At 47.1% G+C, this 26,113-nt stretch overlaps 1 protein-coding gene across 5 annotated transcripts in view; it reads right to left on the bottom strand.

Moving 5' to 3' along the window:
* Positions 1–25,462, bottom strand: part of EPS8 (epidermal growth factor receptor pathway substrate 8) — a 160,309-nt gene extending 134,847 nt beyond the window's left edge. For 2 of the 5 annotated variants that reach the window (XM_048500837.1, XM_048500836.1), the window contains exons 1-3: positions 25,284–25,462; positions 6,558–6,599; positions 5,579–5,709 (exon numbers count right to left, since the gene is read on the bottom strand). In XM_048500837.1, coding sequence (XP_048356794.1) covers positions 5,579–5,709; positions 6,558–6,582 — 156 coding nt within the window. In that variant the 5' untranslated portion in view covers positions 6,583–6,599; positions 25,284–25,462. Of the gene's footprint in view, positions 1–5,578; positions 5,710–6,557; positions 6,600–25,283 lie in introns of those variants that run through there. The other 3 variants (XM_048500842.1, XM_048500838.1, XM_048500835.1) reach the window with 2 other exon arrangements.
* Between the last annotated feature and the right edge of the window lie 651 nt (positions 25,463–26,113).

Raw genomic sequence — 26,113 nt, 5'->3', positions numbered from 1 at the left:
CATTTAAACCACCAGGTGCCTCAGGCACTGTTGAAAGCTTGGCACCCATTGCCTCTCTACCAGGTGGGCACACATTAAGCTCAGTCCCTTTCAGCTCCCGGAGAAAGAAGTCTCCATGCCGTCCTGAACCCCTAGGGGCCTCCCTTTTGGAAAACTAACCACTTGCACGCTGACATAAGCAATGTGGAGCAGGTTGGGACCCCATGCTTATGGCTAATTTCAACAGGAGGATTTCAGTGAGAGAGCCAGACAAAGAAACAAAACAAAGCTTTTTCAGGCCTGAAGCAGGAAACACTAAACATTTGTCCAACCGAACAGAAAGATAAACTTCTCATGAATAGCCGGGGCTGATGGAGTGACTTTCACTCTTCCCCATGGAGTAGTTATGCAAAACAACTGTGCTATGGTAGAGCTGACACGCCAAGGAAATTAAATACAATTGTGGCCACCCCTCTTGCAGGAATAATGAGACTTGTGTATCCTTAGAGAGCACTCTTTCAACAAGCTCAGCAGGAGGGCCCAGGCTTTATCTGCACTTTGAAATGGGACTGGTTCTGGTTTTTCAGAGGCCCTGGAAAAAATGCTTGCTAGTGTATCCCCTTTGTTCAGAATGGGATGACCCAGAAAGGGGTGGAGACTCAAAGCAGCAGAAGGCTGCAAAAACTGGTGAAGTTGGAGGAAGCAAGGCTACCAGGCTGGGACCTTGATTTCATTCTTTATAAGCTCTTAACATCTTGCACATTTTGGGTAACTTTGCAAAGTTGTTGGAAACTAATTTGGGAACTAGTTGGGATTTGAGTTTTACTTCTCTCAGTAAAATGTTAGAAATTTGTTGTTTTGGAATACTATGCTTGTACAGTTGATGGGAGTTAAGTTTTGGGACCTTCATCATTCACGGGTCAGATTCTAAAACCTCTGGGAATTCTTCATAAACCAACCACCAACAGAGGGAAGAATTGGACTTAGCATTAGCAGTGGATTGTGAGATATAGGACTTTGAAATGCAGCTTAAAAGGACTGTAAATTGTAAATGTTAAATGTTAATGTTAAAAGTGTTATTTGTTAAGGAAAGTAAACCATTTTGTTTTAAATTTAGTTCTTTGCAACTCCTTCCAAGTTCTGCCCCACAGAACCCACAGATAGAGGTTACACTAGGCTGCCCCCATTAAACAGCACTGCGCACACACACCCCTTCCTGGAGTTGGGAGTGGATATTTTCATCCTACTTTGAGTCTGAGGTTGCCAATTTCCAGGTGGTAGCTGGAGATCTTCTGCTTACACCTGATCTCCAGGCGACAGAGATCAGTTCACCTGGAGAAAACAGCCACGAAAACGAAATTTCGAGCAGGAAGAAAAGGAGACTCCCCTTCGTATAAGCATACATGTAGAAACAAAGAGGAAAACGCATAACAGCCTAACTCACAGTTTGCTTCTGAGACCCTTCGACTTGCTAACCTTTGCTGAATACATCGGTCCACATCTTTACTTGATCCTCTAAGACAGACCAGACACTCCCTATAGAAAAAAGAAATCCTGTAACGTTTTACTACATTATACATCTTTATGGGTGTTTGATTTCAGCAGTTAATGTGGGGTTTTAGATGTCTGCTTGCGGTGGTCTAAAATACAGTCCTCTAAGGCAGGCGATCCTAACTTTTTTGCGCCTGGGGTACCTTTGGAATTGTGGTAGGAGCAACCCCAAAACAGCTGCCTCAGAAGGAAGAGCAAATCACAAAATGGTTGCCACAGGATGCAGGGCAAAGGAAGCCCAAGTGCAGGAGAGAACAGTGGCCATTTTAAAATGCTCTGGGAAAGAGAAAATAATGCAAACACTACGGTGGCAGCTGCCACAGAAACAGTGCTATTTGATCTGCATAGCCAATCACATTTTTGGTGGCACATCTGAAGCCCTGCTGGACAAGAGCCTCACCTGGCTCCATCCACTTCTGAAACACCTGGTGGGTGCCAAGAAAGGTGAGGCCCACATGCATCATGTTGGGGATCCCTGCTCTAACAAAAGAAATGGAGGGAGAGGAAGGGAAAGGAAAAGTTGAGTGGGTGAAAACGCAGAGTGAGGGGCTGCAGACTGTGTGGAAGAAATTAACCGAAGGGGCAAACAGTGAACATAAGCCTTTTTAACTAGGTCTACTTCATAGAATCATAGAGTGGGAAGAGACCCCAAGGGCAATCCAGTCCAACCCCCTGCAATGCAGGAACACACAATCAAAGAACTCCTGTCAGATAGCCATCCAGCCTCTCTTTAAAAACCTCCAAAGGAGGAGACTCCACCACACTTTGAGGCCCACGAGCCATCTGAGGCAATTCCCCCCTCCCCTGCTTCCTTCCCCCATGCCACAGGGTCACCAGCTGAGGTAGCCACCCCCCGCCAAGTACCCGGCCAAGTCACATTTATGTCATATTCAGCCCTCATAACCACTCAGTTCGACACCCCTGCTGTAGAGACTCTTGGATACTGATAGGTGTTTTCTGAAAATCACCTTGCCACACAATAGTTTATACTGTTTAGCGAACCATGAGTTACGCCATTATTCTAAATACAGTCCTCACGTGAGGAGGGAAGAGTGAGGCTATATGAAAAAGTTAATTTGTTGTGGGGGGCGGGGAGGAGATGCATTTGCCAAGGGGCCAACCTTCCAAGCCTTTCTTTATAAGAATGAATCAGGGATGTACTCCGGACTCTCTGCAAACACGGCAACTGCTTCAAATGCCCAAGCGCGAGAAATTAAGGATTTCATTTCACTGGCAATTACATGATCACCACGCTCTGCCTGGAACGTCCTGAGGCATTAATTGTTTGTTCTGACAGCTGTGTAATGAAGCACGACACTTTAAAAGGTAGCAACGCAAACAACAACTTGGCGGCAGCAGGCAACTAGTTCCAGAAAGACCCGCTAATCAGCCCTCCCCCCCCTCCAAAGAAAGGAAACCGAAACCACAGTTGCCAAGGCAAAGCTAGCTCTGCTTTCTCTTATCAGGGAATAGCTTCCATTCACCTTGTTGAGCGATACGGGGGGGGGGGGGGGTTCAGGGTATCCAACTGAGATCTTGAAGACCCAGGTATGAACCTCACTTTCGCCATGGAAGCTTGCTGGGTGACCTGGGGCCTGTCACACACTCTCAGCCTAATCTCCCTCACAGGACTGTTGTGCAGATAAAATGGAGGAGAGGCAAATAATGTAAGCAACCTTGGATCCCCACTGGAGAGAAAGGAGGCATATGAATGAATGAATGAATGAATGAATGAATGAATGAATGAATGAATGAATGAATGAATGAATGAAAGGAACATCATGTCAATGGAATATCAATGGTGACATCATATCAACGGAATACTGCCACTTTAAACAAGAATTTGATTAAAATCTTATAAAGTCTTTCTAATAAATAGAAAGCGTTATATCGGGATCCATTATATAATATATATTTAATATAACGAGGTAGAGGGTTTTTTTCTTTGATGTAATCATGTCTCTTTTTTTACTATTTCTTTTACTTTTTTTCTTCTTGCATGCTTAATAAATGTTGGAAAAATAATTTTAAGATGTGGTGTCGTGGCTCCAGCCATCTCATTGCTTCTTCTCTCAGGGTCATAACAGGTGAAGTGCTGATAAAATCTTCCCATTGGCTGTGTTCGGATGATGCAGAAAACTGTTGTGTAATCAAGCTACTTATGATTAGTGGGATGGTCTGGATGAAAACCATGCCACTGACGACAGCCAAGTATCAGCCAAACCAAGGTCTGAGGATGGTATATTAAACACCTTTAGCCTCGCAAACCTCTTGGCTTGTTTTCCTAATGGTGGCCTCCCAGGCTGGAGACAGGAGGTGAAATCGGCACTGGTCAAGGCAAACCAGGGTTTTGAGTGTCTGAAAGTCGAATCCTGGTTTCACAAATTAACCAGAGTTTAAATAAGCCACGATTTTGTGTGATGTTAAACCAATGCCATGTTAAAGTCAAATTACAATCTGTTCACAGCAAGGAGATTGTCAGCCCCTTTGAGTCTCCTGCAGGAGAGAAAGGGGGGATATAAATCCAAACTCCTCCTCCTCCTCCTCCTCCTCCTCCTCCTCTTCTTCTTCTTCTTCAATTTGGATTGGGGATATGTGGGGGGGGGGGGAGGAGATAATTTAACTCTTTCCACATTTAACAATTTTGCAGATCAGAAATTGAGTCACTGTGCTATCCATTAAAAAGAAATAAGATGAACAAAATATGCATGCTTTTTTTCCTTTAGAGCATAGGTGTCAAACTCGTGGCCCTCCAGATGTTATGGACTACAGCTCCCATCATCCCCTGCCAGCATGATGCTGGCAGGGGATGATGGGAGCTGTAGTCCATAACATCTGGAGGGCCACAAGTTTGACACCTGTGCTTTAGAGGGATCACAGCAGCACAAGGAGACAGATTTGATTATAAAGAAAGAGAATGGGAAGGTTAACAAGAGTTAACCTTTCCAGTAATTGTGTGCAGACACTGTTTGACTTTTAAAAAATAACAGAGGTCTGTGATCTCCATTCACAATTAGCCGGAAGGTTCAATGCATTTGAAAGAACAACATCCAGAAATCTTCCTGGTCTTAGAGAAAGATTCAGGCCTACAACACTAATAACTGAAGGTTCCCCTGCAACTGCACCAGTATGAAAAATATCCTATATCTACATTCCTAGCCAGCGTGGTGTAATGGTTAAGAGCAGGTGCCCTCTAATCTGGAGAACTGGGTTTGATTCCCCGCTCTGCTGTGGAGGCTTATCTGGTGAACCTGATTAGCTTGTGCACTCCAACACATGCCAGCTGGGTGACCTTGGGCTAGTCACAGTTCTTGGGAGCTCTCTCAGTCCCACCTAACTCACAGGGTGTTGTGGGGGGGAAGGGGAGAGAAAGGAGATTGTAAGCCCCCTTGAGTCTCCTTACAAGAGAGAAAGGGGGGATATAAATTTAAACCTTTTTTTCTTTTCTTCTTCTAGTTAGTTTCAGGAGAGCAGCCCAGTTGGTCTGCAGGAGAAGACCAAGTCCATAGACCAATAAGATTTTTAGGGTATAAGCTCCCTTTGTCAAATATCTAATGAAGGAAGCTTGACTCTCGAAAGCTTATACCCTGGAAACGTTGTTGGCCTTTAAGGTGCTACTGGATTTGAATCTTACCTTGCAAGAGGAACTTTGTGGCTGAAGGTGGGCTATGTACTACAATTAAAGGGTGGGCTTTGCAAATTTATCTTTGCCTCCCAGTGCTGGAATGTGGGGGGGGGGGTGAAGGAGAAATTGGGGTACAAAGGGGAGATTCGTCATACTGGATGCATCTCCGCCTCTGCAATTGTCATTTCTCTCAGCTGCCTTGCTATTTTTTAGAGACTGTTTTTCTCTAGGAACTGAGACTTACAGCCCAGGGGGAAAGCTCGCTAGCAAGCATGCCTCTCTGCCCTGTTTGCCAAAGAAAATAAATAGATTATCCGCAGAGGGTGCGACACTACATTATACTAGTTCTCCCCAACCGAGACCACAATCGACACACAACACAAACAAGACATTTCTAATTTTGTTAGCTTTACTCAATCAAACCAAACAGAAGAGCATTTGTGGGTAAAGCAGCCGACACTGTTTGCTCCTGCTCCACACGGGCCGCATTAATTCCGTTTCTGTCTTCGCTGGAGCTTCCATTCGCCTGGTAAGCGGGGAATCCTTAATGAGGGCTTTCAGGAGAGACATTAAGCAGAGAAAATAGGCAGGGTTTTAAATGTAACTCTGAATCACAGATTAAAGACCCCATTACAAATTCCAGCGCATCCCTAATCTTTAACCAATTTGGATTAGCAGCCGGGTTGACCTGACTCTTTCGAGAGAGCAAGCTTATAACAATGGAAAATGAAAAGCTGATGTTTGCACTGAAGCCTGCAATGAACATGTATCTGATTTTAGGGGTTTGAAGGAACTTGTTATACATTTGGGGGAAGGTGAACCAATGGCATGTTAAAAGTCAAACTACAATCTGTTCACAGCCTCAGTTTGCACTGGGGCTATGCAGGGAGTGAAGATAATTTCACTCTTTCCACCTGGGACAGTCTTGCAGATCAGAAACGGAGTCTCTCTGCTATCCATTAAAAAGAAATAAGATGAACAATGTATGCATGCATTTTTTTTCCCTTTAGAGCGGTCACAGCAGCACGAGGAGGCAGATTTGATTATAAAGAGGAAGGAGAATGGAAGGGTTAACAAGGCAGTCTGATGCACTTTGACATAAGCATAGTAACAGATGGTAAACAAAAGTGTTGTACTGATCTCATAATACTATAACTTCTGGTCACTCTGCTAATTGACTTTAAAGTCAAATCCCCTTTGGCTTTCACACAACGCACATATATATAAGGCATGGAATCTGCTCGCACAAGATATACTGCAATTGCTAATCTGTATAACGTTCAAAGCCACTAGATATTTATTTACTGGGAAAGAGGGAAGTTATACCCCACCCTCCCATAAAAAGGTAGTGCAGATTAAAGACATTCATGCAAGATATGAATAACAGCTGCTGCTGACATACCCAAATAGCTACAGGAAACCTCCATGCACAGGGGCACTCCACCTGGAACACAAAGTACAAACAGCAATGGGGGGGCGCCTTTGCCTTCATGCTACACTGAGCTTCCAGAAGCCAACCAGGTTTGGGAAAATACAAGAAGGATTTTGGTCTGAGCCACTTTCGCTGAAGGCTGTAATTAATTTTATTGCTGATCAAAGAAAGCAAGACTGGAGACAAAAGAGCTGATGGTGTTTAGTGGATTAAACTCAGAGAGTAGTGGATTAGAGTAGTGGATTAAACTCAGAGAGCAACACTGTAGAACTCAGTTTTCAGCCCAGGAAGAGTTCTTGAAATGTTCCAGCTCTAATGATACAAGGTGTTCTTCCTCCCAATTACATGTACAATTCCTGAGGCTCTTTAGTTGCTTATCAAGTACATCTTGCCACAGGGAACATGAAAAATTAAGCTAAGATGGGATTCAGCACTGATGCTATTTAAAAAGAAACACCACCCGTTTCTTCTGGAAGGCACCTGTTCCTTTCATAGTAACCTACCAGTTTGAAATACAAGTGATTTTCCCAAACACTGTATCACAGGACTGGGTCACAGCTCAATACAGCAATACAGAGAGGAGATGGCAGGTGAACCCCTGCCCCCCCCCCCCCCGCTCGGTGGAAAGGTCCCCAGGAGGTTCAACTGCAGCTCTCCAACCACATGAAACAATGCCCAACTCCCCCCCCCCAATACATGCAGCCACTATTTTGTGTGAATAATAATAAGAGTATGGATTTATATTCCCCCTTTCTCTCCTGTAAGGAGACTCAAAGGGGCTTACAATCTCCTTTCCCTCCCCCCCCCCCCAACAACAAACACCCTGTGAGATACATGGGGCTGAGAGAGATCCAAAGAACTGTGACTAGTTCAAGGTCACCCATCTGGCATGTGTTGGAGTGCACAAGCTAATCCGAATTCCCCAGATAAACCTCCACAGCTCAAGTGGCAGAGCAGGGAATCAAACCTTGTTCTCCAAATTATTGTGCACCTGCTCCTAACCACTACACCACACTGGCTCTCCAGCAACCCCTGGCAACCCCTGTGTTTTCCCTGTGACCGTGTGCTCTCAAAAGGCAGGTTCCAGGGGTAAATTCCAAAATTGTATGTCCATGGAAAATAATTACAGATATAATCAGATATATACAGATATATACAGATATAACGGAAGCACTGGATCACTTGGAACATCTCTGCAGATGGCATACGATCTCAAGCTGAAACTGTCCTCTGAAAAATTAATGCAATGCATCTGGAAGTGCTGATGTACAAAACTTATGCTCAGTCATTGGAGTAGGTGTCATGTGTTTCTGCATTGGAAAGGGACTGGATTTGATGGCCCCTGGGGTCTCTTCCAACTCTACGATTCTACGATTACTGTCTGGCGCAGCTCTGAGGAAACTGAGGTCTGATTCAGCAGGATGTTCTGCCACAGGGACAATGTAACACCAACGAAGAGACGAAGCAAGCCAACTTCTGACTTGGTGGCGTCTTTTTCTTTTCAACTAGAAACCCTGATGTCTACCAGTTTGAGGTAACAGCCAAAGTATGGCTAATTTATGTTTCAAATGCCTTAACAGTCCAGGTGCTCGGGACCAACAGCTGCAGAAGGCCATTGCTTTCACATCCTGCATGTGAGCTCCCAAAGGCACCTGGTGGGCCACTGCGAGTAGCAGAGAGCTGGACTAGATGGACTCAGGTCTGATCCAGCTGGCTTGTTCTTATGTTCTTATGTTCTTGGTACCATCTAGGTCAGGGGTGTCCAACTCTGGCGCTTCAGATGTTCATGCTGGCATGGCCAAGCTGGGGCTGATGGGAATTGTAGTCCATGAACATCTGAAGCGCCAGAGTTGGTACACCCCTGATCTAGGTATTTTCACTTAAAAGGTGATGACCTTGTTGGCTCAATAAGACCAGGATTCTCTGCAAGAAGCCACCAAAGGGGAGAACGAAGACCCACCAGAAACTGGACACCATCATCTTATCTTCTGCCTACCTAAAGTTTTAAAGTTCTTAAGGGTAACAAAAACGAAGGGTTGAAAAAAAAAGATAAAATCAGCTGAGCGTAGAATCACCCAGGACCCTGCATTTTGACGTTCAGAAAGGCCCCTTCCTGTGATTCAGAACGTCTAGATGGAGGGTCACAATTTTATTTTTAAAACTTAAGATACTTAAACAGATGGTAGCAGCTCTGGAAGTCATTATTAAAGAGGAGGCTTATTGGACGGAGATTGCTTGGCACACTCCAGTGTAATCCATCAATGACCAAGTCTGACCTAGCGTCGAACATTGACTTTATAATTGTATCCATATAACTGCCTGGTTCTCGTTCTCCTAGGCCCCCGCGGCTCTCGTGCCGTCACGCAGATGATAGCCATGCAGGAGGGACAGGACCAAGGACTCAGCGCTGCCTGCGTGGGTTCAGCCTTCATGCACTCATTGCAGCCTGGCTTGGCAGCACCGTGGGAGAGGCTGCTCCTGCACAGATGGATAAATGAGCAGAGATCCCCTGCCATGTTCATTTGAACTAAGAACCAGACTGATACCAGACTGACCCACGGTGGGTTGGGGGAATGCTGTTTTTAAGAGAACAGTCTCTCTACCCATCCTGCCAATGCTTCGGGTGCCTAGCAGTGCCTTGCCCACTCTCTCCATTGGCTAGCGGACCCACAAGCTTGTCTGGACTTGCCCTCGCCCACATTTTCCTTGCAAAGTACCACACCTTCCCACCCTTCCCTTTCTACCCTCCCCCGACCCCAAGTCTCATCTCCCCATGGTCCTTGGTGTGAGAATTGGGGTGACATCAGCCCAAAGAGCTGACATGTCAGCCCAAAGACATTACTCTCTTCTCCATTTTACTATCAAAACAGTCCTGTGAGGTAGGTTAGGTGGCAAATCTGTGACTGACCCAGGACTACCAAGCAAGCTTTCCGTGGTAGAGCAGGGATTCGAACCTGTGTCTCCCAGGTCCTACTCCATCCTTTAACCATCACAGCACACTTAGGATTCCCAGCCTCCAGATATGGCCTGGAGATCTCCCAGAATTACCAGGGACCTCCAGACTACAGAAATCAGCCTTCTCCCGAGAAAAACTGAAGCTCAGGAGGGTGGATTCCACTGCATCACTTCCTGTTGAACTCCCTCCCCTCCCAAAACACTACTGTCTCCAAGCTCTATTCCCAAATCTCCAGGAATGTCCCAGCCTGGAGTTGGCAATGCAACCACATCATAGTCACACTGTAACCACTACACAACACTGCTCCAGTACTGCAAATGTAAGTGGATTCGCTGACCCTGTTGAAGGCAGGGATGGAGGTGGAATTCACATGTGATTGAGGGGTAGCACAATCTGGGAGCCCTGCGCCCTCCCTCTTAACCAGGCCTCAAAGTAATGTGAGAAAGTGAACCTTGGTCGTTTCCCCACTTACCTCGACCACCCTTTGCTGCGCGCTACTCTCAGCGCGCGTCATTTCTGGCGCGCTCCCGGGCTTCCCCACGACCCGGCGCTCTGCGCAGGGGCATCAAAAGGCGCCGTTTTGAGGACCGCCAGGAATGACGCGCGCTGAGGGGGCGCCAGAGCAGCAGCGTCCGAGCGGCTGCGTTGTCGCCGCCCCTGTAGTGGGGAGTGGCGCGGGACCCCGCACTATTTGGGGAGAGTAGCGCACAGCAGATGTTAAGTGGGGAAACGACCCTTGTCACTCTCCTGGGGACAGAGAGAGAAAAGGAAGCCGAACCACAGGGCTTGGAAGATTCCAGAAGATAAAACAACCTCTAATCTCCATCTTTCCTCTGGTAAAATGTGACAGCAGCCACTCGGCGCTATCAGGGGTTTTCTAAAACCAGTATTCAAATTGGCTTCGTTTCACATTGTAAGCTCTCTGCCCCTCTGGGAAACATAATTAACCAATTTGGACTTCCTCTAAAATTAACAGTCCTTTTCATTTCCAAGGAGAACCGGTACGGTTCAAAGACGGCGCACGTGGACAGGATTTTTAGCCCACGAGCCAAGAAAAAGAAGTCTGCCTGTGAAACATCTCTCTCTCTCTCTCTCTCTCTCTCTCTCTCTCTCTCTCTTTTTAACAAACCTTTTCTGGGGTTTGTCAAAAAGGTTGCTCTACCTGCTCAGCCTGGTCAAATCAAATCTTTCCGCCTCACATACACCTCTTCTTCCTCGTAAGCACTGAAAAGAGAAGGTCTGTATTCCCTTCCAGCAAGCTGTTTAGATGAGATAAGCTTGCCAGCCTTAATAGGAAGAACCCAGAGGCCGGGGGTATTTCACAGCCACAGGTCTTTACAAAACAAACCAACAAATTGTGATTAAACCCCATGACTTCCCCTCCTTATTTCCCCCCCAAACAAATGCTGGTTTCCAAAGGGAGAAACAAAAATGTCTCTTAAATCATGGTTTGTTGCATGTAAACAACAAGAGGAGACACATGAGCTATTGAGAGGCACCGACTAATACATTTGCATGTCGTTCAGTACAAACTGTGTTCGTTTGGGGCTGGGCCGGGCGGATAGTGAATGTGAATGCAATAAGGGTGACTTTTGTATTCCAGTTGTGGTACCTGGAGTTGTTGTGTACTTCATGGGAAAAATTCCCACAGTGGGTTGCCAGTTCTGGACTGGGAAATTCCTGGAGATTTTGGGGTAATGCCTGAAGAGGGTGGTGTCTGCATAGCACAGGGGTCTGCAACCTGCAGCTCTCCAGATGTTCATGGACTACAAACCCCATCAGCCCCTGCCAGCATGGTCAACTGGCCGTGCTGGCAGGGGCTGATGGGAATTGTAGTCCATGAACATCTGGAGAGCCGCAGGTTGCAGACCCCTGGCATAGCATAAGGAGCTCAGCAGATGTGTGATTCCACAAAGCCCAGTCCCTGTGGGGCTAACTGATTTGTCAGTTCTGCAGTTCAGTCGTAATTCCAGGGACTTCCGGGCCCCACCTGGGATTGGTAACCCTAGATTGAAATGTGAGCCTATGCCACTGGTACCTAGTTCTCAGCCTAAGGTCAGTCAGTCAGATCTGTCTTACAGAGAGAAAGAAGTCTTTCTCCTGAACGGCAGGTGTTTGCATGGTTCAATATTTGAAATCACTTTAATTTTACTTCACTGAGGCACCTTCCGCACATGCAGAATACACTTTCAATCCGCTTTCAGTGACCTTTGCAGCTGGATTTTACTGTGAGGAATAGCAAAATCCACTTGCAAACAATTGTGAAAATGGATTGAATATGGCCTTTCCTCATATGGCTTGATCTCCAGAACTTAAAGAGTTCTGGTGAGGCTCACAAGAGATTACTCAAGAACTTCTGCAGGTAGACTATAGGCAGTTTCCCAGAAAAAATACTTCTGGCACACTTTTAATGGATAATTATTAGACAGATGCTGGAAGTACTACACAAGGACAAGGGTCAGAGATGCCCGTATGACACAGCACACGCTGCTATGATCGAGATGCAACATGCCTTGATTAACATTCAGGGAGGCCCAAACCTCAGAGAAATCATTCTTTCTGTAGGAACGAAACCATAAACTTCTCAGCAGGAAGGCTGAGAGGAGATGATTTTTCCTTGATGGAAGCAAATAGGCAGGAGCAGGGGAATAATTTGCCCACTTGCTAGGAAGGGGCAAGATACATGCCTGTCTGGATATCCCGAGTTGGACCACAAAGGTGTAATCTGATTAGAGAAAGGGGTCAGGGATGCGCCTAGTGATTGAGATGCATTCCTCACCTGATGAAGTTGCAACAAAATATATTGCTGGGGATTGTGATTTGAGATGCGTTCCTGACTCAATGTAATCACTACAAGATATATGTAACCAGCCGGCCTATATGTTACCACTTCTGTAATGGGACATTCTTTCCTTGATCTTTGCTTTATGGCTTCACACGCTAACTAGGCTTATTCCTGACACTTTATGGCTTCACACGCTAACTAGGCTTATTCCTGACACTTTTTGTCTCATGGGAAACGTGATGTTTTTGTTGTCCTGTGGGCAGGAGGCCAGATGGCTCTATATCTGTTGCCAACCTTGGGGCACCTAGGTTCCGGAATAATTCTTTCTCACATTCTCTGGGAAAACGGGAGGGGGGGATTCACTTCTGAGTAAAGGGGATAGCAAAAGCCAGATTCGACAGAAGTGGCTTTTACAAGCTGGGTGCTTCATTGCCTATCAATAAACGCTGCTGATAATCATTACAGAGTCTGGGGTGCTGTGTGGTTTCCGGGCTGTATGGCCATGTTCTAGCAGCATTCTCTCCTGATGTTTCACCTGCATCTGTGGCTGGCATCGTCAGAGGATCTGAAGATGCCAGCCACAGATCCACAGATCCTCTGAAGATCCTCTGAAGATGCCAGCTACAGATGCAGGCGAAACGTCAGGAGAGAATGCTGCTAGAACACGGCCCGGAAACCACACAGCACCCCAGTGATTCCGGCCGTGAAAGCCTTCGACAATACAGAGTCTGTTTATTGCTTCAAGGTTCGAGCCCTAACAGCAGTACACGTGAGAATCCACTCTGAATCTCAGGACAGCTCAAAGTGAAACCCTCCCAGCTGGGAAAGGAAAGGTTAAAAGATCTGAACACCAGAAGTGCGCAAGATATGGTCCAGAGAACAAACAGCAAAACAGTTGAATCTGTCTCCACCAGCCTCTGTTTGTCAAGGTTCCAGCAGGCTAGCGCCCAGTGAAAGGAATGCCATGTTAACATCAATGGCTGAGTATCTTATTTAACCTCATATTTTTATTTCTTTTCTTGGTTCTGTCATACCCTGCTCTGGGGATTTGAGATTGCATTCTGGAAAAGATCTTTTTTCCTTCTAAAGATCTTAGACTGTGGTCAAAGATCTGAAGCAGGGTGCCTGAATGCTCACCCATGCAATAGACCAGAAACTTGTGAGTGGGTTAGAAACTATGAGGCAGGGAGAAGGAGAGTATTTGAAGAAGGACACACACCGGTCCCTTCCGCACACGCAGAATAATGCACTTTCAACCTATTTTCACATTTGTTGCAAGTGGCTTTTGCTATTTTGCACAGTAAAATCCAGCTGCAAAGTGCATTGAAAGTGGATTGAAAGTGCATTATTCTGCATGTGCGGAAGGGGCCACAGAGACAGAGAGAGAGAGAAAAAAACCCTATCTGTGCCCCAAGGAAAGATAGAGATTGAACAGAGATGGTTACCAAAGAAAGGAGAGGGAGAAGGGAGGGCTGGGGGAGGGGGGTTGTTATTGTGCCCACCATACTGGGTCAGAATTCCATATGCGCCCCCAGGCTCAAAATGGTTGGGGACCCCTGATGTAGAGGCATAGCAGTTGAGGACTCCATTGAAGTGAGAAACTGGTTGCCTGTCCTACAAAGAAGGTGTCCATAAGAATCACATTTTTAATCACGTTTAAGGCACAACTTCAGTGTGTTTCACCTATAGTTTTATTAATGTTTAACTTTTTAATTGAATCTCTGCAAAGGGAAAAATACAAGATCCACATGTCCGTTTTTATCTTGTCCTTGTCCCAAAGCTCTAATAGTTCTTGCCCCCCCCCCACTTTTGTATGCTCACAACAATCCTGTAAGAGAGGTGAGATTGAGGAACAGGGGTGGGTCCCAGGTTCCCCAGTTGTCTATGTGATGGCACAGGAATTAGAATAGGGATCTCCAATATCCCAGCCAAACTATATAAGCGCTACGCTACCCCCCCCCCCTCTCTCAGTGCAAAAGAGCTAAGCAAAATAATTCAGAGGAAAAGATCTATGGGAAATGAAAGAAGGTGAAATCTAATATGAGATTTCCACAATACAATCACAATGCTCTAAGAGAGCACAGGACGTTAATGACAAGCAACAGGTTGTCTGAAATATTTCAGAGTTTGGGATAGCGAAGAGCTAAATGGAATCGCCGTTCAACTAAAGGTTGCAGATTCCACAACAGGTAGAAAAATTATGTGTGACTCAGAACAGAGATAAGTGCCATTACTAGGACAGCCGTAAGTAGTGTAATAAAGATAATTTTATGGCCCCCATGTGAACTCATATTGGGGGATGATAAAATCATATGTTAGATTAGACATGAACAGAGAGAAAATGGCTCAGTAGCACTTCACAGATACTTTGCCTGCAGAACAACTCAGGTTCAACCCCCCAATCTCTAGATAGCGGGTGTTGGGAAAGACCTTTTTACTGCCTGACCCTGAAGACCTGCCATGGGTCAGAGCGTACAATACGTGGCTAGGTGGACCCACGGTCTGACACCCTTTTAAGGGACCTTGAATCTCACAAGGACAGAATCCAAGAAGTGACAAATCCAAGAAGTGGTACTTAAACAGCTTCTAAATTTTGCAGAAAAAAAGGTGCGGACAGATAAGGAGTTCCAATTTAGAAGCTACAAGGGCCCAAAGGAAAGGATGCTATTCTTTTTCAGTCTCTGTATTCTTCTTAACATCACAAACACTGCTATAACAGATTTATTTAATGAATCAATTTTATTGCCCTCCTCTCTCCCAAGTGGGGGCCTAAAGCAGCTTACATAATTTTCTTCTCCATTTTGCCCTCACAACAACCCTGTTTGGTAGGTTAGACTGAGAGACTGTGATTGGCCCAAAGTCACCCAGTAAGCTTCCATGGCATGCGTGGGGATTTGAACCCAGGCTCTCCAGATCTTAGTCTTACACTTTTAACCACTACAACATACTGGTTCTTTACGTTTATTTGGGATTTTTATAATATTTTTCGCAAAAGAGGGAATGCCAGCATAGTATCGGCGTCAGTATCAGACTAAAAACTGGAAAGTCCAGGACTGGATTCCTACTTTGTCATGGAAGCTTGCTGGGTTACCCTGGCCTAGTCAGACACTGTCATCCTAACTTACCTCACAGGGTTGCTTGTGAGGAAGCTAAAACAGAAGAGCACAGAATGTTGTAAGCTGGATCCCCACTGAGTAGAAAAGTGGGGTGTAAATAAAGAAAAGCTCAATGTAATTTATGAATCCTATGAGTGTTTTTGTTTGTTTCTTTGTTTGCTGTCTTGTGGTGACTTGTGCTGACCCCTTAGGGTTTTCAAAGTCAGAGATGTTTGGAGGTGATGTGCCTTTGTCTTGCCTCTGTGCTATGCTCCTGGCATTCCTTGGTCGCCCATCCATGCACTTGCCAGGGTCGAGACTGATAATGTGTGGCTGGTCCAAGGTCACCCAGCAAATTTCCAAGACAGAGTAAGGATTCGAAGCTGGGTTTCCCAAATCCCAGTCCAAAACATTAACCTCTACACCACACTTGGGAAAAAATCCAAACCCAAAATACAGAGCACAAGCAATGCAATAATAAGCCCCCACAGAAAACCATGGGGCTTTCCCCACTGACAGAGTTGAACTGGTTTCTACCTAGGTTCGCCTCAGTGAATCCCCACTGCCACCGAGCTCAACATTGTTTTGTCTCAGTTCCCCCCCCCCAGAACTGCAACATCCTTGTCGCAGTTATGAACTACACTTTTCTGCCGGAACAAGGTTGATACCACTTCGAAGTGGGGAAGCATCGAAACGACACCTCATCTGTTCAACCAATCATGAGCCACTTTTGTGGCATGCACAGAACGGGAAAGTAGTGGCAGGCAGAAAGCGCACGTAACTGTAAACTGTAAAAACTGTTTTAAAAAAGAACGCTCCCGTTTCCCGTGGTAACACAAGCGCCAATCACGATCGAGGAGTGAAACAGGCACGAAGATGATTCCGCCCACTTAGCTCGGTTCCAGGGGACCAACTCAGTTGCTGTGGGGACAGCCTGGAATCGCCCTCCACTGAAGGGAACCGAGTTGACCTTAGCTCCCTTCTGTAGTGGGGAAAGCCTCCATGTCATCCCTCTAAACAACTCTGCTGTGCACTCTTCCTTGATGTTACAGCCCTTGTTCTGTGGTGAACCAGGTTAATTTCCCCACTCCTCTGCATGAAGCCTGTTGGGTGACCTTGGGTTAGTCACAGTTCTCTCAGAACTCTCTCAGCCCTGCCGACCTCACAAGGTGTCTCTTGTGGGGAGAGGAAGAGAAGGAATTGAGACTCCTTAGAGATAGAGAAAAGCAGGGTGTAAATCCAATCCCCTTTTTTTCTTCAAATTTATTTTTACACAGCTAGCAGATGCTTTATGATGCCATTATTGATAATTAACTAGTCTTTATTGTTAAGTCTTCAAATTCACATGCTATCCTAGGAGTCCTCAACATTTTCGTGATAGTGGGCATCTTTGGAACGCTGACAAACTATGGTGGGCACTGTCACAAAAATGGCTGCCTCAGGAGGCGGAGTCACCACAGAATGTCAAGGATCAAGGTTATATACAAGTCTCACAGTAACTCTTCAACATTTCAGGCAGAAGCTCTATTTAACAGGATGCCTTGTTATCTGCAAAGCCAATCAGAAGACCTAATGGGAAAACACACACTTGCTTTGCCCGCTTGGTGTAGCAGTTAAGGGTGATTAAGAGCCGTGGACTGTAATCTGAAAAACCAGGTTTGATTCTCCACTCCTCCTCATGAGCAGAAGAGTCTTATCTGGTGAACTAGATTAGTTTCCCTGCTCCCACACATGAAGCCTGCTGGGTGATCCTGGGCTAGTCACAGTTCTCTCAGAACTCCCTCGGCTCCATCTACCTCACAAGGTGTCTGTTGAGAGGAGAGGAAGGGAAAGGAATTTGTAGGCCATCTTGAGTCTCCTTACAGGAGACAAAGGTGGGGTACAAAGACTCTTGTTCTTCTAAAACGACTTGCCAGGCTCCAGGAATGGTGCCAGTGAGCACCACGCCGTCCACAGGGACTACTTTCGCAGCTTCTGTGCTATCCCCATGGGGGTCGACAAGCAGAATCTTACATGTTTTTGAAGCAGATAGTCACACAAAGTTCTACATTCAGCAGTGAGGAAAACGGAAACTCCTTTTTGCCATTAAAACAAGGCTAGTTCTTCAACAATTTTTGTGTATAAGCCTTGACAATAAGATTATGTGACTCTCCATTAAGAAACAGTGAAACGCAATGATAGACTTCCAACGGGGGAAAAGCAACCTAGGATTAAAAGGAAACATCGCTCAAGATGAAAAGGCCAGAAAATGGAGTCTTGTTTGATGAAGGAGCATTGAAACCTTTAATCAGTCTACCTGCCATAGTCTTGATGAAAGCCCCACTAGCTCATTCTCCCAACTGCACAAACAGAACCCAAAATTGAAGGGGGGGGGTTAGTAATCATTGCTTTCATGACCAGATTTGAGCCCCCTCAAGCAACTGAGGCGAACAAACTCTTCCATTCAAGATTTCCACATTAAGGAAACTGGAACCCTGCGGCGCAAGGGGACCGCCATTCAGTCTCTTACTGATCAGAAGGACTGAGGCCGAGTTGAACATCTGACCCTTCATTGTGGTGGAAAGACTTCAAAAGCGCCAAGCTGCGCTTCCTTTTGGCCAGCAGCCACGGGCAGGGAAAAGAAAGAAGATTCTGCGACAGTCACAGAAAGAGCTTTGGAACCAAAAGCACAAAAGTCTCCATTCTTGTGGGGAAGCCATAAGCTGCGTTTGAAAGACATATCCAGTTGCGGCTCGGGATCCGTTACCGGCAGCTGTATATAAGGATACGTGGGAATTCTGATTGTCAGAACCTGATACAGGTCTTCAGCACAGAACTGCTAAGCCAACCAAGACGTCACTTGGGTGCAGCAAATTGTTCTCGGGAGGAAAACAAACTACTTCACTTGCACATTTCCATGATGTAGGGAAAATCTGTCCATTCCCATCCCTGGTTAATGCTGGATGATGGAACATCTCTTGAGAATGGCCCAACAGGATGACACAACATCTGTGTGTACAGAGCACACTAGGACAGACAGTATCCACCCAGAAGTAATTCCAATACTAAGTGCCCTGCTTCAACTGCCCCTAGAATGTCAACTTTATGCAATCATAGGTGCTAAGATGGAAACAGGTTGAGTCAAAGGTGAGACTGTGCCATGGTCATTGATTAATACCCCCTTCAACCCCTTACACAGTGCTATCTTACAGGCAGTAAGAACATAAGAACATAAGAAAGAGCCTGCTGGATCAGACCAGAGTCCATCTAGTCCAGCACTCTGCTACTCACAGTGGCCCACCAGGTGCCTTTGGGAGCTCACATGCTGGATGTGAAAGCAATGGCCTTCTGTTGCTGCTGCTCCTGAGCACCTGGTCTGCTAAGGCATTTGCAATTTGAGATCAAGGAGGATCAAGATTGGTAGCCATAGATCGACTTCTCCTCCATAAATCTGTCCAAGCCCTTTTTAAAGCTATCCAGGTTAGTGGCCATCACCACCTCCTGTGGCAGCATCTTCCAAACACCAATCACACGTTGCGTGAAGAAGTGTTTCCTTTGATTAGTCCTAATTCTTCCCCCGCAGCATTTTCAATGAATACCCCCTGGTTCTAGTATTGTGAGAAAGAGAGAAAAATTTCTCTCTGTCAACATTTTCTACCCCAGTCAGTCAAACGCTTCTAAATCCACTGAAATAAGTTGGTTTAGGAAAGCATTACTCTACTCAGGATCATATATCAAACACATGTGTAAATCAGATACTCAAGTCTCATACATGTTGAAAACAGGTGGAAATTAGAAACAGTCATTTGTCCCTCTAGAAAAACATGAGACTATTCCTCCACACACGATGATCCCATGTAAAGGATCCAAGACACGTTGTATTATTGGAATGTATAGCACACCTGCAGATCAAGTATTTACCAATAAACTGGACTTAGGGCTGGAAGGTTTAAAAGCTGCATCAACAATTGTGCTACCTGATTGCTGGCCAAGATATTTATCACTTAATATAGCCATTCCAAACCCACTTCGTGCAATATCTGGCAAATAACAGGTGCCATAAAGATGGAACCTGAGACAAAGAGGGCACCTGAAAAGCAATCACCAAGTTTAAAAATCTCACAATGAAGATAGGTTGCACATAAATTATGAATAAAATCTGCCACAAGCAAGATTAGGTGGATTCTCTGAAGAGGACCAGCAGCTGACAAAACGGAGAAGCAAGCCATGTCAACATGAATGGGAGGGACATGAGAATTCAGATCTAGAAAGTCACCCACTAGGATGGCTGATACAATTCATCAATGAAGGGCCTGTGGCTCAGTGTCAGAGCATCTGCCTTGCATGCAGAAGGTGGCGGTGTCTCAACTCAAATCGTCTCCAGTGAAAGTTGGACCAATCCCAGGTGATATGAGAGCCCCGAGGAAGCGGCGGAGTTTGTGGGGCCCAGCCTGGAGTCGGGTTAGCAAGAAGGAAGAAGAAGAGGAGGAGGAAGAGGAAGAGGAGTTTGGATTTATATCCCCCTTTCTCTCCTGTAAGAGACTCAAAGGGGCTTACAATCTCCTTGCCCTTCCCTCCTCACAACAAACACCCTGCGATGTGGGTGGGGCTGAGAGAGCTCTAAAAAGCTGTGACTAGCCCAAGGTCGCCCAGCTGGCATGTGTGGGAGTGCACAGGCTAATCTGAATTCCTCAGATAAACCTCCACAACTCAAGCGGCAGACCGGGGAATCAAACCCGGTTCTCCAGATTAGAGTACACCTGCTCTTAACCACTACACCACTGCTGCAAAGCGTGTTTATTCTTATGAGCTTTGCTGTCTTTACTGACTCACTGCTTTCTAATTGATTGTGTTTTTTTAATTGATTTGGTAGAGTTTATTTTAAATGGATATTTTGTGCACTTTACATACTGTGCACTTTACATACATCTGTGCACTTTACATACATCAGTATAAGCCATTCAGTAGTGCACCATCCATGCTTACAAGACAAGATAAGAAGCAAAAATAACTCTAAGCTAACTGGGAATCCGGTTAAAATCCAACCTTGTTAGCACTTCAAGACTCAGATATGTATTACGCTTTCTCTCAAAGGTCACGTCTCCAAAACACATTCAGTCCCAATAATCCAAGTCGGGGACTCTATCCAAAATCTGGCTGGACCTGCAATGTGTTGCTGATTCTCTGGCTGTCTCAAACAAGACGAGCAGAGCAGAGCAGAGTGCGTCTTGCTTCATTTGGCTTTTCTGTTTCTCCCCACCTGCACCCCACCCCCCTCCCAAATGCAGGAGCAGTTCTGCCATTTCTGGGGGATCAAAGGCTCCATTTGTTTTGTTTGTTTTGTTTAGCACTTTCGGTGTATCCAAGGAGCAACAGATCGTGGAAACAGCCTTTTAAAAAACACACAAGCAGCCAACAACCTCCCAACCGGGAAGCAGGAGAAGACAAAATGGCGGCTTGGTTCAACGAAAGCAAGACACCTCCTCGTGTGTAAATGAGGAAACGCGGGGGGATCCCACTGCGTGCTGCAAACTGTAAGTGCACAAAGCATCGCAGTCCCCAATTCAAACCTCACCCTAGCCACAAACCGCTGGGATCGCCTTTGACCATCAAACCCTTTCCCCCTTATTAGTCTCTGTCCATCCATCTGCAACAGAGAGATACAAATGCCATCTACTCACTCACTGGCGTAAGAATGACATCAGGATGGGAAAGAGCTCAGAGTGCTATATAAAGAAGCATCATTAGATATGGACAGCTTTGATCCTGGAACTTCTATCGCCTCTCCATGCCAGAAGTAACAACATTTCCAGACTTGATGGACCACACGCAGGTTGCTGGTCTATAAATATTCTCTTTAACTTCCAAGCAGCCTCGGCTTACATATGGTTCTGTTGTGGTGTCGTCCCCACCCCCACCCCCTTCAGTCTATTTCCTGTGCAGTGAACTACATTCACGCTTCTTCCCAAAAAGCCTAGGCCAAGACTAAGGAGCTTCTTAGATACGCTTTCCAGAAATGACTGTGTGTCTACGTGCCAGCATACAAGTGCCATCAAGTTGTTTCCAACCTGGGTGCTTCCGTTGATTCTAGAGCACACTGCGGCACGTAGGCAATTCAACCGCGAAGCTTTGGCCTCTTCGCTTAGGGGAGGAGTTCTACCGAACCAATCAGAACTTCCAAGTGCTGAGCCAGCCTTTTTCAAGATGGCCTCCTCAGGGACCCCAGGGACCAGCATGGCCTCCACAGTCGGCATCAACATTTCCACTCCAAGTTTCCACCGCCCCCAGAAGAAATCTGCACCTGTCATTGTTCCCAAGCTCAAAGTGAACCCCTTTTAAACCAGGTGGGGCTGATCCTGAAAACAGCTGGGAGCAGATGCTGCCTCCACCGGTTGGGGTTTGTGCCCAGATAGGGAAGATGGGTGAGATCCCAACTTTCTCCTACTGAAGATCTTCTGCTGCCGCCCTCTCCAGGAGAAGACATGGTTCTCTCTACCAGCAGTGCTCTTCCTCCTCCACCTCCCCCATTTGTGGAGACATTTCCCCCAGCTCCAGAGAACATCCCCCACTCCCCCTTTGAGTGGTAGAGGAGGACCCTTTGTTTCTAAGGGGGTTCCCTACCCCTCAGGCATTTCCCAGATCTATGGCTGCTGCAGGTGTAACCGCTGAATCAAAAGTTTCCTCAGAAAACGTGGCTCCACCCAAAGACGTTCCCACTCCTGTTGTTTATTTCCTAAGGCAACTCTACAAATTAATGACCTACAAAATGTTCTCCAGTGAACAGTCTTGCTCAGGCCTTGCAAACTGAGGTCTGTGGCTTGTTTATTTAGTGCAAATTAGGCATAGGTTTGTGCCAGCCCAGCCCACAAAATCAAATGTGCAAGGTGTGACACGCATATTATTTCTTATTGCAAAACCTCATGCCTGCCGCTAACTAATGGAGGGTTCATTACAACCAGTATTTGGGCTGCAGACACTTTAGATCAGGGGTGTCCAACTCTGGTGCTTCACATGACCAATTGGCACCCCTGGTCTAAAGTGGCCAATTGGCTATGCCAGCAGGGGCTGATGGGAATTGTAGTCTATGAACATCCGAAGCACCAGAGTTGGACACTCCTGCTTTACACCTACATGTCAGTTGCCATCAGATGTATTCTCGGGTATGCAAATGGGCTGTCTTACATTGGCTCTTTGCTGACCTCTTCCTCTGAATGTTAATGTGGTTTGGCTCCTGCTGACCCCAGAGAGAGCCGTTGAATCAGCTGCAGCGCAGCCAAAACATTCACCAGAACTGCTCTTCTCAAGAGAAGCAGAGATAGGAGGAGATTCTTGATGCAGGGAGAACCTTATTATTTGTCGGCGTCCTCCCAATGAACCTCTGGTTGAGAGGTTCAGAAGAGATTTGCCATTGCCTGCCTCCGTGTCCCACCCCTGGAATCCCTTGGGGGTCTCCCGTCCAAATATTTGCCAGGGTCAAGGCTGATAATGTGTGACTGGCCCAAGGTCACCCAGCAAGCTTTCCTGGCAGAGAGGGGATTCCCAAATGCTAGTCCAGTGGTGGCAAACCTAAGGCACTCCAGATGTTCAGGGACTACAATTCCCATCAGCCCCTGCCACCATGGCCAATTGGCCATGCTGGCAGGGGCTGATGGGAATTGTAGTCCATGAACATCTGGAGTGCCTTAGGTTCGCCACCACAGCCCTAGTCCAATATTTTAACCACTGAGCCATGCTGGCTCTCTGGGTCTCATGTACCATTCCATTAAGAAGAGGAGTTTGGATTTATACCCCACATCTCTCTCCTGTAAGGAGACTCAAGGTGGCTTACAAGCTCCTTTCCCTTCCTCTCCCCACAACAGGCACCTTGTGAAGTAGGTGGGGCTGAGGGAGTTCTGAGAGAACTGTGACTAGCCCAAGGTCACCCAGGAGGAATGCAGGAGTGCGGAAACACATCTGGTTCACCAGATAAGCCTCTGCCACCCTTGTGGAGGAGTGGGGAATCAAACCTGGCTCTCCAGATTAGAATCCACCTGCTCTTAACCACTACACCATGCATAGTCACTGCTGATCCCACACATAAATATAGCCACGTCTGATCTACTGAGATGCTGATCTACTGAGCGAGGAAAAACCACTGGAATTTAATGTGACTTGATGCTGGAAGACAATTGACGCCTCACGGCTTATTTATTAACAGGCGTCTCATTAAATGCTCACTTCCAGAATTCCTTGCACCACAAATGCAACCAGCTAACCTTATCTAACCAAGGTTGCCACAGAATTGCTCCTGTGGGTTTTCCTGAGCCGCTTCAAACGCTCACACCTCGATTGAGGGCACCACAAAAACTAAAGTTATCACTTCTAATGGTTCAAATCCTGGTGAAGGGACCAGATTTTTTGGGGAGCAGCATAAACAGAAAGGGGGGGGATAATTTGTGCAATAGGAAAAGGGGGTTAGAAAGGGAGGCTGATACAGGGGAATAATTGTTTTGTTCCATTAAAGGAATGGCATTATAACAGAGGAAACCAAAGAGGTGAATCACTACAATGGGGGGAGGGGGGAAGACAGAATGGGAAGCTGTGGAACTGTAGTCAGAGTTCTGCTCACAAACTAAGTTCGAGCCCAGGTTGCCGACTCAAGGATGGCTCAGTCTTTGGCAAAATGAGTACAAAACCTGCTGGGAGCAAAAGCGAGGGCAATGGGGGGCGAAAAAGGCCAACTCCCCCACCCCCTAAGCAGAGTCTGCCTCAGGGGTCTGCAACCTGCGGCTCTCCAGATGTTCATGGACTACAATTCCCATCAGCCAATTGGCTATGCTGGGAGGGACTGATGGGAATTGTAGTCCATGAACATCTGGAGAGCCGCAGGTTGCAGCCCCCTGGTCTGCCTAGTAAACCATTACGATGTGACATCATCCCATGGGTGAGCAACGACCCAGTGCTTGCACTTCTACCTTTAAAAAAGAAACTTTACCTGCACACAGTATCCCACCCTGGCATCACCTGGATTAGTCCAAAGTGTACAACATCCTTCTGTAGGCACAGACACCAGTGCAGAAGGGGGAAAGCACATTTCACCTGTCAGCTTGGGGGGAAGCACCAGGGAGAAGAGCAATCCCAGGTGGAGCACACGGTGAGCCAGGCTGAACGGGGGAAATCGCTCGTCTGTTGGCTAAACAAATGGAGAAAACGCGTTCCAGGGAGGAAACAGCCCAGGGTCACCCAGAGAGCGGAGAAATGGGAGCACCAGACATTCTTCGCTCTTTGGGAAAGAAGCTACCGGTAGCAGCTTTAAAAATATATATATACACTTTAAGATGGGGTGGTGGTGGTGGTGTTACAGACACGCAGGGCTGGAGAAAGCAACCCTCTTCCAGCAGGGCGAAACCCCGTTGAGAAAATCGGGAACAGGTGTGGCCACCAAGCGCTCAGGTGTAAGGGCTGTGGAAGAGAGCAGCGCACCTAGCAACACGTTTATTCGCGATAGGGGGGCAAGGAGGGGAACATTTCCCCCCTTTTTAAAATACATTCCCACTCAAGTTACCCCCACCCGCCCACCCCCGCCGCGACTCGTTCACACGTTACATTGGACACACCTAAAAATTGACAGAAAGACCTGGGAATCTCTCTCTCTCTCTCTCTCACACACACACACACACATATACACACCCCCCAAACGGCAGCCGGGGCTTCCCTTGCAGACCAACAGGACCCCGACCCGCCACGCCTCCCAGGCTGCACGCGTTCAACGCGGAGGGCCAGACACGCGTCGCCTCTGCCTCCTCTCCCACGCCCAAAGCGGAATCGTGTGAACGCAGGAGACGCAGCGGAGCCCTTGCCGTCCCGCCCGGCCGCGCTGCCTTTGTGCGGCTCTCGCTCACCTTCGCCGGCCTCTTGCGTTGTCCCTTCCTCTCGGGAAGCCGCAAAGGGGGACCCCCAGCCCGGCCAAGAGCCCTCGCAGCGCCGCCCCACCGACCGACCCCGGCAGGACGCAAAGAGGGACGCGGAGGGAGCGCGCAGGTCCCGCGAACTGCAGCAGCAGCAACTGCGAGCCGCGCCGCTTTGCAAAGCGCCCGCCTCTCCGCCGCGCTCTGGCTCCCCGCGGACCGGCGCTCCCCCTACTGGCCCTGCGGGGCATTGCGGGCGGAGAGAGGCACTGGCGCCCCCGCGGCAGGGGTGGATTCACACGTGCGTGGCGGAAGGGGGGTGACTCTGGATTCCTTAAGTTCAGGAGCCCCACAAGATTGTTTCGGGCATCAGCTTTAGTCACTGTGGTCAGCAGCTTCTGATGGATTTATCTTCCGTGAATCTGTTCCATCCCCTTTGAAAGCTGTCTGTGCCTATATGGCCATTACTGCATCCTCCTCTGGGAGTGAATCCCATATTTTAATCATTCATCCTGAGTCAACTGCTCATCAGTTTCATAAGATGGCTTCAAGTTCTAGTGTGTGGGGTAGGGGGTTCTCTTTGTCCATTCCCTCTACCCCCTCCCCCCACATTTTATTCTTGAGGGCCAGTGTGGTGTGGTGGTTAAGAGCAGATGGACTCTAATCTCGTTTGATTCCCCACTCCTCCACCTGAGAGGCAGAGGCTTATCTGGTGAACCAGATGTGTTTCCACACGCCTACATTCCTACTGGGTGACCTTGGGCTAGTCACAGTTCTTCGGAGTTCTCTCAGCCCCACCTACCTCACAAGGTGTCTGTTGTGGG

Source organism: Sphaerodactylus townsendi, linkage group LG06 (assembly GCF_021028975.2).
Source record: "Sphaerodactylus townsendi isolate TG3544 linkage group LG06, MPM_Stown_v2.3, whole genome shotgun sequence".
Lineage (NCBI taxonomy): Eukaryota > Metazoa > Chordata > Lepidosauria > Squamata > Sphaerodactylidae > Sphaerodactylus > Sphaerodactylus townsendi.
Note: the sequence above shows the minus strand (reverse complement) of the source record. Positions and strands in the feature narration are given on the sequence as shown.